This window comes from Trachurus trachurus, assembly GCF_905171665.1.
Source record: "Trachurus trachurus genome assembly, chromosome: 18".
NCBI classification, from domain to species: Eukaryota; Metazoa; Chordata; class Actinopteri; order Carangiformes; family Carangidae; genus Trachurus; species Trachurus trachurus.
In genome coordinates, this window is record NC_139909.1 from 5,212,316 (window position 1) to 5,227,695 (window position 15,380).

A 15,380-nucleotide genomic window follows, 5' to 3' on the forward strand; every position below is an offset into this window, starting at 1 on the left:
TTGTCAATCGACTGAAAGACGTTTCTTATCTCCGTTCAGATTCTGTCTCAAAGAACTTTAAAATGTCCAGTGATTGTTATTTTACTTTTTTTTTTAAAACATCTTTTTCTCTGTTTGCACAGTTTGTCAGTGAAGATGTTGACGTTGCACCGCGGTGCCTGACGACGCTACAAAAATCAAAAGAGAAAGAAGAGTTGTAAATGTCGGTAACTCCTGTAGCTGCAGTTTAAAGGACAATTCCAGGCGAATTCACCTCGGGCTGTATTTTCCTAACATTTTAGGTCTAAAAGAAGGAATCTGAAGATTTTCAGTTTAATTGCTCCTGTTTTGCGGTAGTTGCGTCTGTCCCCGCATCGCCACGGCAGCAATGAATGGGAGCAGATGTACAGTAAGTTCCGCTGTTTAGGCTGTTTACATCCCTCAAAGCCGCAATTTTTTTCCACAGACAGCGTCAGATGGCGACTCAAACATGCACGAGAAGTTTATTTACTTCAAGCAAGTCGACATGTTTGTAAAACTAGATCTTGTTCAGTCCTGCGCGAGACCGAAGTTGCAGTGTGTTCAGGTGCAGTGGGAAGCTCCCGTTTGTGTCATAAACACAGGAATATCAACTCTTTACTTGCTTCAAGTGTACATTTTTTTCCACAGACAGCGTCAGATGGAGACTCAAACATGCGCCGAGAAGTTTTTTTTACTTGAAGCAATTCCAGAGTTGATATTCCTGTGTTTATTACACAAACGGGAGCTTCCCACTGCACCTGAACACACAGAGCATCAACTTGGGTCTCGCGCGAGACTTTGAATTAGATCTAGTTTTACAAACATGTCGGCTTGCTTGAAGTAAATAAACTTCTGGCTGCATGTTTGAGTCGCCATCTGACGCTGTCTGTGGCTTTGAGGGATGTAAACAGCCTAAGCAGCAGAACTTCAATCCGCTCCCATTCATTGCTGCCGTGGCGACGCGGGGACAGACACAACTACCGCAAAACAGGAGCAATTAAACTGAAAATCTAAACCTAAAATGTTAGGAAAATACATGCAGCCCAGAGTTGAATTCGCCTGGAATTGTCCTTTAAACACTGAAAAACACTGTTGCTGACATCAAATTTAGATTTTTGTAAACTTTGAAAACAAAATGAATGATTAAATCTGTAGTCGGCTGGTTTGAGTAAAAGATTCCTACGTCCAACGTTTGTGGTATTTTGCTCTTCAGGGACTCTCAGGTCGGAGCGATTAACTAGATGTACCAATTTAAAAGGAAAAAAAGAGAGAAAAAGTGTTACATAATGAAGGTTTAAATGTTTTTAGTGCACAAGCTCCTGAGTGTTAAATTTAAAGTTCGGTAACATAAAGAAATGCTTCTGGAAAAGTTTACAGTTTAAAGTAGTGTTAACATTTTAACTGATGTTTTGTTGGTTTATTTCTACCAAAACTTTTACATTTGTTTTTATTGATGATTTAGTTTTATTTGTGTTTCATTCATTTAAAAAAAGAAAAAAAGCTCAGAGAAGCAGCTGTTCCTAACAAAGCGTTCGCTCGGAGAGAAGAGATACAGAAGAGATACAGTTCACAATGCAGTGACAAACAAAGATGGAGGCCAATTATTCTGAATGTTGTCGTCTGGTTTAGTTTTTTTGATCATGTTGTGAACGTCTCAAACTGCTCGACCTGCGTGTGGTCACGTCGATGTTTGGATTAAATTTATTTTTCCACTGACTCAGTTTTACCTTTTGTGTTTTTTTTATACCACAAACAGATCTATACATGGTTTACTATCATTATATGTAAAATATCATTTATTTAAATATACGATTTGGCCTACTTTTCAGGTTTAGATAATTAATACAAAATATAATCACTAATAATTGCCTTTATGCTTAGTATCAATTTGAAGTTTCTTTACTCAGTGACACATCTGTTCAGATCAGAGGGGTTTGCATTGATACTTGACAAATGTAGCCCTTTTTTAATGATATAATGTAAAATTCGATCAGTTTTCACTTACTAGTTTATGTACATCATGTGATTATATCATAACAATTTAAAATGAACAATTTACATGCATAAATAAGCCGTTGAATTTGTGAATTATATATTATAAAATATAAATTCTATAGAAATGTACTGCTTTATACTCCAATCCCACCAAAATTGAAGGGAAACTATTTTCCTTTTAATAAAATCTTGTCTAAATTATAAATATATGACATTTATTATCATTCTATCTAAATGTTTATTTATTGTGATATATTTTACATGTTTATAAAGGCTACATTCAGGGTCAGATTGTTCTGATGAGTTTTACTGTTGGGAATGAAGCTACAAACTTCAAATCTTATTATTAACATTTTATATATTATGTAACATTAATAAAAAATAAGTGAAGAGTTCATTTGCAAAAGCAGATAAGTGTCATTTTGAAAATAAATGAGCTGATGCTTTTGAATTATTCTTTACATAGTGTTGTTTTCAATAAGGCTTTTTTTTTTGAGTTACATCTGTTTTTATACATCTCATCTACTTGGTCAAAGCCACTCAACTTTGGTTTGACTGATATCACCTGGTGTAAATAATAATTAAAACAATTCAAATATTTATTTTAAAAACGGAGTTATCTGCTTTTGCAAATGAACTCTTTTTTATTTTATTTTTTATTAAACATTTATATATAAACATACAAATATTTAAACAATAAACATACAGAATGAACAGACAAACAACAAATATATACATATATACACTGAAAGGGGTACCAACACTATATTATATATTATATATTATAGGTATTATTAAATAGTTGTTTGCAATAATTTATAATATTCCAAGGTTTTTATAGCTTTTCTGTCTTTCATATTTTGTAATAGCTGCATGTAATATCTGATTTCTATTTTAAACTCATACAAATTTGTTTTTTTGGATGACCATTTACATTTATGGATATAATATTTTCCTTGTAAAATAAAAAGATTCGCAAATGAACTCTTCAAGTGGAAACATCTGCCTCAAATGACTCGGTCAGTAAAGTATCACAGCTGTTTCCAGTCGGATACTTTTCGTGGTTGCACCATAACCTGGAACCACTTTCGCTTTGATGTGAGAAGCTGTATCAAACAAACCTTGTGAATAAAAACACGCATCAACATGTTTTACTGGACGAAGCGGAGCGGCGGGGCTCCCGATGGCCCCTGCGGCCTCGACAACATGTCCAAGGCCGAGATACTGAGAGGGATCGTCACCGAGAAGCTGAGCACGGCCGCGCAGGAGATCCTGGCGGTGGTGGAGAGAACCTTGGCCGGGTACGAGGAGGAGGCGTCGGGCTTCAGGCAGGAGATCGCCCGGCAGAGGAGGCATCTGGAGGTGCTGCAGCCGCGGGTCAAACTGGAGAGGAGAGGTCGGTGCACGGAAAGTTACAATGAATGAGTTAATGAATGAATGAATGAATGAATCCACAAATGATTCGTGATTCTCAAACTTTTTGACATCAAGGACCCCTAAATTGACACATATTAGACCACAGATCCCATTGGACAAAGTTTTGAAGTATACACCAGAAAATTTCACAAAAATCTGTTGTTACTTTTTTAGTCAATGTTTTTCAAATTATGGCCAATGGTGTGATTTTTTGGAAATTTCTGGAAAAAAAGTGGTACAATTTCTCCAAAAACGTTTAAACATTAGGAAAAAAGTGGTAAAAAGTCTCAAAAAGTAAAATAAATAAATAATGGTAACTAGAAAATTTCCTCTGGGAAATTTTGAGAGGGCCACGGGAGCTACGGCCGGTTTTGCCATCGCTGTCAACATGGGAATCAAACCCACAATCTTAAGGTCAAGACAGAGCTGATCAGACAGACACATGATCATCTTTCTATAAGCACTGATATGGAGGAGCTGTAACCACATTAGGTTACTGTTTTTTGATGTGTGTGTGTGTGTCTGTAACTGTAATGAAACTGGTTCTAGAGTGTGTGTGTGTGTGTGTGTGTGTGTGTGTGTGTGTGTGTGTGTGTGTGTGTGTGTGTGTGTGTGAGAGAGAGAGAGAGAGAGAGACTATGAGCTGCATCCTGTGTCAGTCTGATTTAGCTGTGTCTTTGTTTATAAACATTTAAACGAGCGCCAGGTGGATTGTTTGTGAAGTTAACGAGCTCTGGCCTGAGAATCAGAGGTTACCACGGCGATAGCGGCCCCCCAGGCTGAGGCAGACAGAAACGTAAATAAAGAGCGATTTTCTGCCTCTGCACTGGTCTTGCATTTAGGCTTACTGTGACAAAATGGTAACTCCTATCAGAACAAAACACAGATCAACGGTGCTATAAGGACTTACTGAAAAATTTGGTACGATTTGGTGTTTCTACAGTAAATATTTTGGAGACGCTGGCAGTTTTAAAACATCGGTCCGTTCTGCTTCTGTCAGAAAATATTTGTATTGGAGTCAATGAGGAGCAGAGACAGACGTGGCCGCACTCAGAGACTGATAATTCAAATTCTGTAAGTCTCTCTGATATTTTGAGCACATGGTGAGAAACAGAACAAGTTTGTCTAACAAATTAGGAAAAAATCATGTTTGTAGAGTGTAAATTGTGGCTGGGCCGAGTGTGGAAAGAGAAAAAATATGGAGTTTTTCTGGGCTCTCTCCCACTCTAAGCGATGATGTCACGCACTCTGACACGAACATTCCGTGCAATACACACCCATTATAATCTCATAATTTCTCCAAAAATGATCATGGTCATTGATCAGGGATTGATCAAAAACTATACGACCTATCAAAACGTGGAATAATACACCAATACACAAGATTTGTGTCTACTGTTAAAAGTTCAAATGAAGTCTCTAGGTGAAAGTATGCCTGAGCAGTAGACGTTTGTAAAACTCCAATGATTGTTATTTTTCGCTCTTGTTTTTTCCGCCCGTCCCATTGACTTCAATGCAAAATTGTGCGCAGTTGTCGCGTGAATTTGTAAACTGTTGAGAAAAGTAATAGCACACCGATCCCGATCAAACCGCACATTTTGATATATAATTTGTAGCAGCAAACCGAAAATCGTCCGGAAGATGAAAAATAAAAACTATGAAAAAATCCACACAATAACAGTAGTGCCCGGGCTTCGCCTGCAGCTATTTCATAGCTGTAGGGGCCAGTGCCTGGTGCGATGGCCCGTGGCCCTAATAATAAATAAACTCTAGAAAAAAGTGGTAAAATTTCAAAATAAAAGTTTTTAAAATAAAAAAACTTTTTTGTAAAACGTCTTTAAAAAAAATTATCACGTATTAGACCACAGATCACATTAGACAAAGTTTTGAAGTATACACTGAAAATGTCACAAACTTGTGTTTTAAGATTTTAGAACATTACTTATTTAGTCAATGTTTGTTAAAATTATGGCCAATGGCGTGATTTTTTTGTAAATACTGTAGAGAAATGTCTGGTACAATTTCTCCAAAAACGTTTAAACATTTCTAGAAAAAAGTGGTAAAAAGGCTCAAAAAAAGTTTTTTAAGAGATTATAGAAAAAAGTGGTAAGATTTCTCCAAAAAGTGGTAAAATTTCTTAAAAAAAAAAAAAGTTTTTAAAGAATTCTAGAAGAAACTGGTAAACATTTCTCAAAAAAGTTTTTAATAAAAAAAAAAAAATGTAAAACTAATTTTTTAAATTTTTTAAAAGTCTCTCAAAAAAAAGTTTAAGAATTCTAGATAAAAGTGGTAAACATTTCAAGAAAAAGTTGGGGACCCCCTTGAACCCTCTCAAGGACCCCACTTTAAAAGCATTGATATTGAACCATTGTTGTGCTTTGTTGAATTTGACATAATTTGGTAATTCACATTTGGTTTAAGGATCTTACGTTAACTCTTGTTGATGGAGATAAACTTTCTTTATTTTTTTTTACCTCTGATTGAATCCTCACAGCACTGATTCCAGATCTGGAGCGTCATGACGGAGTTGTTGTAAGTGAACGTGAAGCGGAGAAAGAGAAGACACAGCAGACAGGTGTGTCCTTATATTTTACAACTAAGGGTAAAGTAAGATTTACTTACTTGCTCTGTGATTTTTACGTTATGTGTCATGTATGTGCGGGTGACAATGTGCTTCTGTTCATGCACAGATCATTAGGGTTTTAAACTGTCCCAAAAAAAATACATCAAGACTTTCTATTTCTGTCCAGATGTGGGGGACACTGGGACTCTGGGCCAAATGTGGTTCGATGATGACGATGACGTAGATGAAGAGGAGCAGCCATCGATGCAACAAGCGACGAGCTGCAGACAGAAACAAGAAAATCTGCGGGACCCCGATTATCAAACACCATCAAGGTGACATCAAGACACCTTCTTACTGGTTTGGTCCCTCAAGGTCCAGTGAAGACAGATCTTTGGAGACAAGACTTTTCTATAATCTTAATTCAGCTCATGTCAACATCCTGCCGGTCTTCTTCCTCCACCAGGACGCTTTCCCCCAGAGTTCGGTCTGACAGAAGGAAGCCCGGCAGACAGAAAAGCGGCATTCGAACCCATCGGAATCAAAGGATCTGCATCCTGGAGAATGTGCAGGGCGACGTGCTCTCAAATGAAAGTCAGTTTTCCAAAACACTAAAGTCAAACAGTGAAATCAGATCAGTTCAAAGGTTCATATAACCTCAAACTGCGTTTCCCCCTCTGTGCTCTAGTGATTAGAAAGTGTCCGGTTCGGGAGCTGCAGTGTCCCTGTGGTCTCCAGGAGTCGGACTTCCTGAACTTGCTGAGGTCTGAGTTCCCTCAGCTGGCAGCCGGTAAACCGTTTGACATCCTCACCATCGACAGAAGCTGGAGACTTCAGCCTCTGAAGTTCTCGACCCTGACGCCAGAAGAGATCGATAGGAGCATCAGAGCCACCGGGGGGAAGTCGACACTCTACATCCACCTGAAGGTACCGTCTTCTTCCATTGACCGAACCTCGATGAATCCATCTGTTATCCCAAATTTAGAATCGTCCACAAGTCGACGAGTGGCTCAGGTGTAGATTTAGTCTTTGGAGCTGTTTGGTTTAAAGCAGAAGTAAGCGATCCGGTCGTTTTGGCTAATGCTGCGTTCCAGGCAGGCTTTTGAAACCCACTTGTGTTTTTCCGACCTGTTTTACCTGTGAAAGTGCACTATAACGGCCACTCGTAACTTCTGACCCGTGAACTCGTACCAGATCGAACTGGTACGACTTCACAGGTTGGAAAAACACGAGTTACGAGTTGCCTTGAACGCACCATAACGTCTTGTCAGCCGATGGAGTTAGCAGCCCCCGCCCTCGTCATGGATCTATTGGTCCTCGTCCCTACGTCACCACATTCAGGTGCATCCCTTGGCTGCACACACAGCCCTTCATGCCGTTCTCTCTCCTCATTGGATAAAACTTAGAGAGAAAGGTTTTCTCCTCGGCTCGGAGGAGCCAGAGGTGGGTAGTAACGCGCTACATTTACTCCATTACATTTACTTGAGTAACTTTTTGGATAAATTGTACTTCTAAGAGTAGTTTCAATGCAGCCTACTCTTTACTTTTACTTGAGTATATTTCTTCAGAAGAAGCGGTACTTTTACTCCGTTACATTGAGCTACAATCCGGTCGCTAATCGCTACTTTTTCTTATCGATCTAATGTGCACATGATTTGTTTATGTTTTAATGGAGATACGTCCGAGCCTCTGTCACATGACTGCGTTTCACCAATCAGATGTAGCCACTCCCGACGTTTGCCTCCGTTTCACCAATCAGACAGACCCAGGCAGTCACATGACTGCACACAAAATCTCCGCGGTAAACAGGGCGGCCACTCCGCCTCAAATTTGAGAAACTGCGGCTAGTAAATGATTAGGATGATGTCAGCCCTGGTATGTCGTGGATAATAGTGGATAATGTCCGTGAAGGTTCTCAGTCATCTTATTCTTCTTCCTCCCCAGGAAGTTTAAACCCCATACACACCTGGAGACATGTGACTCCTAGTCACATGACCACCCTCCAGTTTCGGGGGTGTGGTCATGTGACTTTGGTTTCACTAGAAACCAATCATAGGACCCCCCCCCCACACACACACACACACACACACACACACACACACACAGGGTCACAGACAAACACACACACCCACACAAAGAGCTTATGGACAGTTCATAGACCGTTCATAGGCCTATGTAAGTTATTGTGGCTGAATTTTGTCTTCATTTATGTTACTTTGTAAAAAATGCCATTTAGGCTTTTGTCTTAGTTGTTAAATGTTGTTCTTTGGCAATATCTGAATTTTTTCATTGCTATTATATTTTTGTTTATTTGATTAGGCTTACATTTACGCGCTGATCATTAAACGAACAATTCAGAGGTTACTCAGCAGTTACTCAGTACTGACTACTTTTTACTTTTACTTGATTAACATTATTCTAAAGTAACTATACTCTTACTTGAGTACAATTTTTGGCTACTCTACCCACCTCTGCTCAGAGCAGAGCAGAGTGACTGAGGGACCCATGTTTCGGTCCAAACACTCTATGTAAGTGATTGCTGTCGGAATGTATAACTATTTAAGACTTATATTAACACAAAAATATCGCTTACTTCTGCTTTAAGTACGATTGTGGATCTTTTGTCAGACAGGAGAGGATCCTCAGACCGGCAGTGACGACCTCCGTCCTCCACAGAGACCGGACGATGCCGATGGAGATTCTCCGTCCAGCTCCACCTCCATGACACCTGATCCAACAAGGTTCGTTTTCCCAGACAGAGGGAAGTCTGACTGATGATATCTTGTCATGAACCACATTTAAAAGCGACCTTTTCTCTTTCAGTCCGTCTCCCAAAGATCAGTCGGAGAGGAGGAGGCCTGGCCGTCCACGACTTGGCGAGGAACCGACCCATCACTTCCTCAGGATCTACCTGCTGGAGGACTCCCAGTCAGACGTGCTCTCAAGGAACGGTAAACATGAAGAAAACAGAAACTCACCAATCATGAAAGACGTTGAATGAAGTCTTAAACCTCCGTCTTCTGCTTCAGTGTTCATGAAATCCTCCACCCAGGAGCTGCAGTGTCCTCGAGGTCTACAGGAGGCCGACTTCCTGGACCTGCTCCGATCTACGTTCCCTCAGCTGGCGGGAGACAACAAACCGTTTGACGTCTTCACCACCAACACAAGCCGGAGACTTCAGCCTCTGAAGGTCACGACCCTGACGCCAGAGGAGATCTACAGGAGCATCAGAGCCACCGGGGCGGGGAGGTCGGCACTCTACATCCGCCTGAAGGTACCGTCTTCTTCCATTGACCGAACCTCGATGAATCTGTCTGTTATCCCAAATTTAGAATCGTCCACAAGTCGACGAGTGGCTCCCATTTCCCCCCTTGGCCCTACCACTTACCCCTACCCCTCGGTTTTGCGCGTTCACGTGTAGGGGTAGGGGTGTCCCAATTCCCGTTAGGACAGAGGGGTTGGGGGAAGTGGTAGGGCTACATAGCCCTTCAAACAGAGATTTTTCAGAGGCACACTTCAAACGGAGGGGTATGAAAAGTTTCACAGAATGCATCTTGCGGCAGCCGGCAGCGGTAGCCGTAAAAACGGAAAGCTTTTTTATTTCTTGCTGTAGCGCTGTTATTACGTCACTTTAATATTTTTTCTTGCAAGAAAGTAACTGTTTAGTTCCCAAATGTGTGGTTAGTTTATCCAAATGACGGCTGGTTAGAAGTTTGCTCCGACGTTTTTTCGGAGAAGTGAAGCTTCAGGAGGAGCGGCTCCTCAGAGGCAGCAGCCGGTCTGCAGCGCTGCTCCGCTGGCCAAACTACGTCCTCATCCCGGGAGAGAAGGCGATCGCTAATTAACTTACCCGCAGGTTTTTAGAGGTTTACTACCGGCTTATTAAATTCTTTTTAGGAGATAAATGTTGGTCTCATTGATGAAATCTAACAATTGTGGCAGTAGCATTGTTTGTTTGAATGAAAAGTGAAGCTTCATGTGTATTCTTGGATAGAAGAGCGGCGCTGCCTCTGGGCTCTGTAGCCTACGTACATTAATCACCACATTTACAAAAATAAATATATGTTTTACAATGAACCGATCAGTCTGCATTAACTTTTATTTTATTTTATTAAGTTATATGGTACAAAGCGATTGGATTTCTGGCAAAAGCTCGCCGCATCTGCTTACGTAAAAGCCAGTGGAGACTACGTGATGACGTGTGTGATTGTTGAAGGGGTGTCCCAATTCATAGGGGTTGACTTTCAACCCCTACCCCTTGTGGCTCCGTTTCAAAGGGCAAGGGGTAGGGGAAGGGGTAGGGGTAAAAAGAAGAGAAATGGGATTGGGCCTTAGTCTTTGGTACTGTTTGGTTTAAGTACGATTGTGGATCGTTTGTCAGACAGGAGAGGATCCTCAGACCGGCAGTGACGACCTTTGTCCTCTACAGAGACCGGACGATGCCGATGGAGATTCTCCATCCAGCTCGACCTCCATGACACCTGATCCAAGAAGGTTCGTTTTCCCAGACAGAGGGAAGTCTGACTGATGATATCTTGTCATGAACCACATTTAAAAGTGACCTTTTCTCTTTCAGTCTGTCTCCCAAAGATCAGCCAGAGAGGAGGAGGCCTGGCCGTCCACGACTTGGCGAGGAACCGACCCATCACTTCCTCAGGATCTGCCTGCTGGAGGACTCCCAGTCAGACGTGCTCTCAAGGAACGGTAAAAATGAAGAAAACAGAAACTCATCAATCATGAAATGTTTATTTCTAGATGTTGAACACAGTTGTAAACCTCCGTCTTCTGCTTCAGTGTTCATGAAGTCCTCCATCCAGGAGCTGCAGTGTCCTCACAGTCTACAGGAGGCCGACTTCCTGGACCTGCTCCGATCTACGTTCCCTCAGCTGGCGGGAGACAACAAACAGTTTAACATGTTCACCACTGACAGAAGCCGGAGACTTCAGCCTCTGAAGCTCACGACCCTGACGCCAGAGGAGATCTACAGGAGCATCAGAGCCACCGGGGCGGGGAGGTCGGCGCTCTACATCCGCCTGAAGGTACCGTCTTCTTCCATTGACCAAACCTCAATGAATCCATCCGTTATCCCAAATTTAGAATCGTCCACAAGTCGACGAGTGGCTCCCATTTCCCCTCTTGGCCCTACCACTTACCCCTACCCCTCGGTTGGGGTGTCCCAATTCCCGTTAGGACAGAGGGGTTGGGGGAAGTGGTAGGGCTACATACCCCTTCAAACGGAGATTTTTCAGAGGCACAGGTCGGCGCTCTACATCCGCCTGAAGGTACTGTCTTCTTCCATTGACCGAACCTCGATGAATCCATCTGTTATCCCAAATTTACAATCGTCCACAAGTCGACGAGTGGCTCAGGTGTAGATTTAGTCTTTGGAGCTGTTTGGTTTAAGTATGATTGTGGATCTTTTGTCAGACAGGAGAGGATCCTCAGACCGGCAGTGACGACCTTCGTCCTCCACAGAGACCGGACGATGCCGATGGAGATTCTCCATCCAGCTCCGCCTCCGTGACACCTGATCCAACCGACTTGTTGACAAGGTTTGTTTTCTCAGACAGAGGGAACTCAATCAACAACACTAATGCTGTTACAGATGCTTTATCAATGTCGCCAGGTGCAGAATCACATGGCGTCATGTCGGGGTTAAACTTAATGCAGGTCATGAAATGGTTAAATTAAAAACATAAACACCAAGTCAACAAAGTGATTTTTGATTTTCCCTCCACAGCAGGTCAGTTCGTGCCAGCAGCTCGACGTCACAACACAACATGGAAACCGATGACGAAGACTTCGCCGAGAGCGTCGACAAAGATGGAGACCAGGCGCTCGACAGGGGCGACGACGACTGGAAACCAGATCTTGAGCAGCGTTTGCCAAAGAGGACGTTGATCCGTAGGCGTCGAGGGCATCCAGCTGCTGACATGGAGAGGAGTAAGACGCCCTGTAAGGTGTGTGGAGTACGGTACAAGCTACGAGGCAGCTTGATCAAACACACCTGGAGTCACGTGGATGAGGCACAGGGTGTCTGCGGAGTGTGCGGCGAGCGCTTCGAATCTGTGGAAGAATTGAAGAAACATCTTAGAAGCTACGGAAAAACTCACAGCTGCTCGCACTGCGGAAAATCTTTCTCCAGCATCTCTGGACTAGACCGCCACACTGCCCGACACACGGGAAACCAACCGTTCAAATGCGATGTCTGCGGCAAAGCCTTCGCCCACAAATCAGCCTTGAGCGTCCACCGCTGGATCCACATCACCGAAAAACCTCACAAGTGCGACGTTTGCCCCAAAGAGTTCGGCCTTAAGGCGCAGCTCAAAGCTCACAGGAAGGTGCACACGGGCAGAGACAGGTACATCTGCAACATCTGTGGTAAGTCCGTCTACCATCTCCGGTCCCTAACCCTGCACAAGGCGACGCACTCGGGCGAGAGGCGCTACGGCTGCGAAGTTTGCGGGAAGCGTTTCAAAATCCTCGGCACGTTGAAGTCGCATGAGAAGACTCACACGGTGAGAGACCGGCCGTACCTCTGCCACATCTGCTGCAAGACCTTCATGTCTAACAACACTCTGAATATTCACATTAAGACGCACAGCAACGAGCGGCCATTCATCTGCACCGTGTGCAGCAAGGGCTGCATATCCAATGGTCAATTGAAGGCCCACATGCGGGTCCACACCGACGAGGCGCCGTACGGCTGCTCAGAGTGCGGACGCCACTTTAAACACAAGTGTCACCTGAACAACCACGTCCGCAGCCACCTGGGCATCAAACGGTTCGTGTGCAGGGTTTGTGGGAAGGCTTGTTCTCGCCCAGACCACCTGACCGTCCACATGAGGACTCACAACGGAGAGAGACCGTACAAGTGCTCGCTGTGTGATAAAGCGTTCACGCAGAGCCACTGTCTGAAGACGCACATGAAAAGTCACCAGGCGGAAGAAAACTCGTTTTTGGATCCATCCACATCCTGAAGGACTCGTTGTGTCCGACGAACCTTAAACTCGTTGGTCCAAGTGCTGAAAAAACTGACTTCAGACTTTTCTCTTTTACAACAATTTGGCCTTTTTTTTCCTACTGTGCTTCATCATTCACAAAATGAATGATTTAAATCTGTAATCGGCTGGTTTCAGTAAAAGATTCCTACATCCAACGTTTGTGGTATTTTGCTCTTCAGGGACTCTCGGGTCAGAGCAATTAACTAGATGTACCAATTTATAAAAAGAGAAGAATAAGTGTTACATAATGAAGGTTTAAATGTTTCTAGTGCAGTCCATGACAAGCAGATAGACACCATCCTTTCAACTGTGTGTGCAGTAACAAGGGAGATACGGGCAGAGCTGGCACACCGCTAATTAGCTTAGCTCAAACGCTGGAAGTGTATAGGTAGTGTTAGCCTGCCTCCACCTAAAGTCACTAATTAGCTTTGCTCAAACACTGGAAGTGTATAGGTAGTGTTAGCCTGCCTCCACCTAAAGTCATCAGAGAAACTCTTCAGCAACTCTAAACGGAAACCGGCGGGCCGATCTTCGTCTCAGAGCTGACAAAACTCTCCGGTAAGGCATCTTGAGCGGTCAAATGCCGCTAACGGAACGAGATCGGTCAAAACGGAGGGTTCAAGCAAAGACGGTTTATTTTGGTTCAAGCTAGCTACATCGAGGGTAGGTTAGCTTCCTGTTTCAAAGTAAAAGCACAAATTCTATCGTCATGGTTTTCTGTATGTAAAGGGCAACGGGAGTTTTATTTTGTAAAAGTAACCGGAAGTGCGTTGGTCACAACGGCTAGCTTGAGTAGCGCCAAATTCGTCCGAACAAAATTGTAAACAGCTGGTATTTAGACAAATTAACGACACATTGCTGATCTAAACGGCTACTTTCTCGCCTAAAAATGTTTGAAATGTTGATAAAGTGATATATTTACAGAGTTTAGAGCTTCTGACGGCTGATTTCGGCTTGGGTAGGAGGCAGGCTAACACTACCGATGCACTTCCAGCGTTTGAGCTAAACTAATTAGCGACTTCAGGTAGGAGGCAGGCTAACACTACCTATACACTTCCAGCGTTTGAGCTAAGCTAAAAGCGACTTTAGGTGGAGGCAGGCTAACACTACCGATGCACTTCCAGCGTTTGAGCTAAGCTAATTATGGCGATACGGCTCTATCTCCCTTGTTACTGCACGCACAGTTGAAAGGATGGTGTCTATCTGCTTGTCATGGACTCGGGAGTGGGGCAAGACACACACAAAAAAAATGTTGGCGTATCCCTTTAAAGTAGTGTTCTGATGTTTTTGTTTATTTGTTTCTACCAAAACGTTTACATTTGTTTTTCATTGATGTTTTTATTTGTGTTTAATTCATAAAACAAAAAGCTCAGAGAAGCTGGTGTTCCTAACAAAGTGCTCGCTCAGTGAGAAGAGATAAAGTTCACAATACAGTGATTGGAAAACTCACCTCTGGTTCTCACGTCTCCGTGGCAACTTAGTTTAGGATGTATTTAAACTTCCTGGTTTCAGGTGATTTTAAATAAAGATGGAGGCCATTGATTTTGAATGTTGTCAACTGGTTTTCTTTATTTGAACATGTGAATGTCTCAAACTGCTCGACCTGCGTGCAGTCGCTTTGATTTTTGGATTAAATATATTTTTCCACTGACTCAGTTTTACTGGTTGTTTTTTTATACTCCACCACAAAACAGAGGAATTTTTTTTCTTTTTATATAATATAATCTACATTGTGTTTATATATTACATGGTTTACTATCATGTATATGAAACATTGTAATTTATTCAAATATACTTGTATATATCATTTGAGCTCCTTTTCAAATTCAGAAAATGAGTACAAAACATAATCACTAATAATTGCCCTTATGCTCTGTATCAATTAAAAATTTCTGAGGAATTTTAAATTGATGTGGAGGAATTTGAGTTGATATTTGACACATTTGGTTGTTTTCTTTTTTTAATGATATGATGTAAAATTCAGCTTTCACTTACTAGTGTAGGCTATGTAAATCATGTGATTATATCATGATTTGATTTACAATTTACATGCATAATAAGCCAAATGTTACATTGTAAATTGTAAACTAAATATGAATTATCTAGAGATCTTTAATAATATGCTGCTTTATACTCCCTATCCCACTACAATTCGGAGAGAACTATTTTCGTTTTTATTTATTATTGTCTAAATTCTAAATATATGAAAGAATGTATTATTATTTTATCAAAATAAATAAAAAATGTATTATGATATATTTTACATGTTTATGAAGGCTACACTTTTCAGGGTCAGGCTGTTTTGATGAGTTTTACTGTTGGGAATGAAGCTACAAACTTCAAATCTTATTAAGATCCTATACATTAGGCTGTGTAACATTAATAAAACTTTGCCTCAAATG

At 41.9% G+C, this 15,380-nt stretch overlaps 1 protein-coding gene across 1 annotated transcript; it reads left to right on the forward strand.

The window, feature by feature from the left end:
• Positions 1–3,201: 3,201 nt before the first annotated feature.
• On the forward strand, positions 3,202–13,254 carry LOC311001315 (uncharacterized protein; the record flags this gene model as incomplete). The annotated part of the gene is made up of 13 exons (XM_083992364.1): positions 3,202–3,391; positions 5,906–5,986; positions 6,162–6,309; positions 6,441–6,568; positions 6,663–6,901; positions 8,603–8,715; positions 8,798–8,925; positions 9,004–9,248; positions 10,356–10,468; positions 10,551–10,678; positions 10,769–11,013; positions 11,402–11,526; positions 11,715–13,254. 13 exons carry the CDS (start codon positions 3,202–3,204, stop codon positions 12,952–12,954), a joined length of 3,123 nt encoding a protein of 1,040 aa, XP_083848490.1. The 3' UTR covers positions 12,955–13,254.
• Between the last annotated feature and the right edge of the window lie 2,126 nt (positions 13,255–15,380).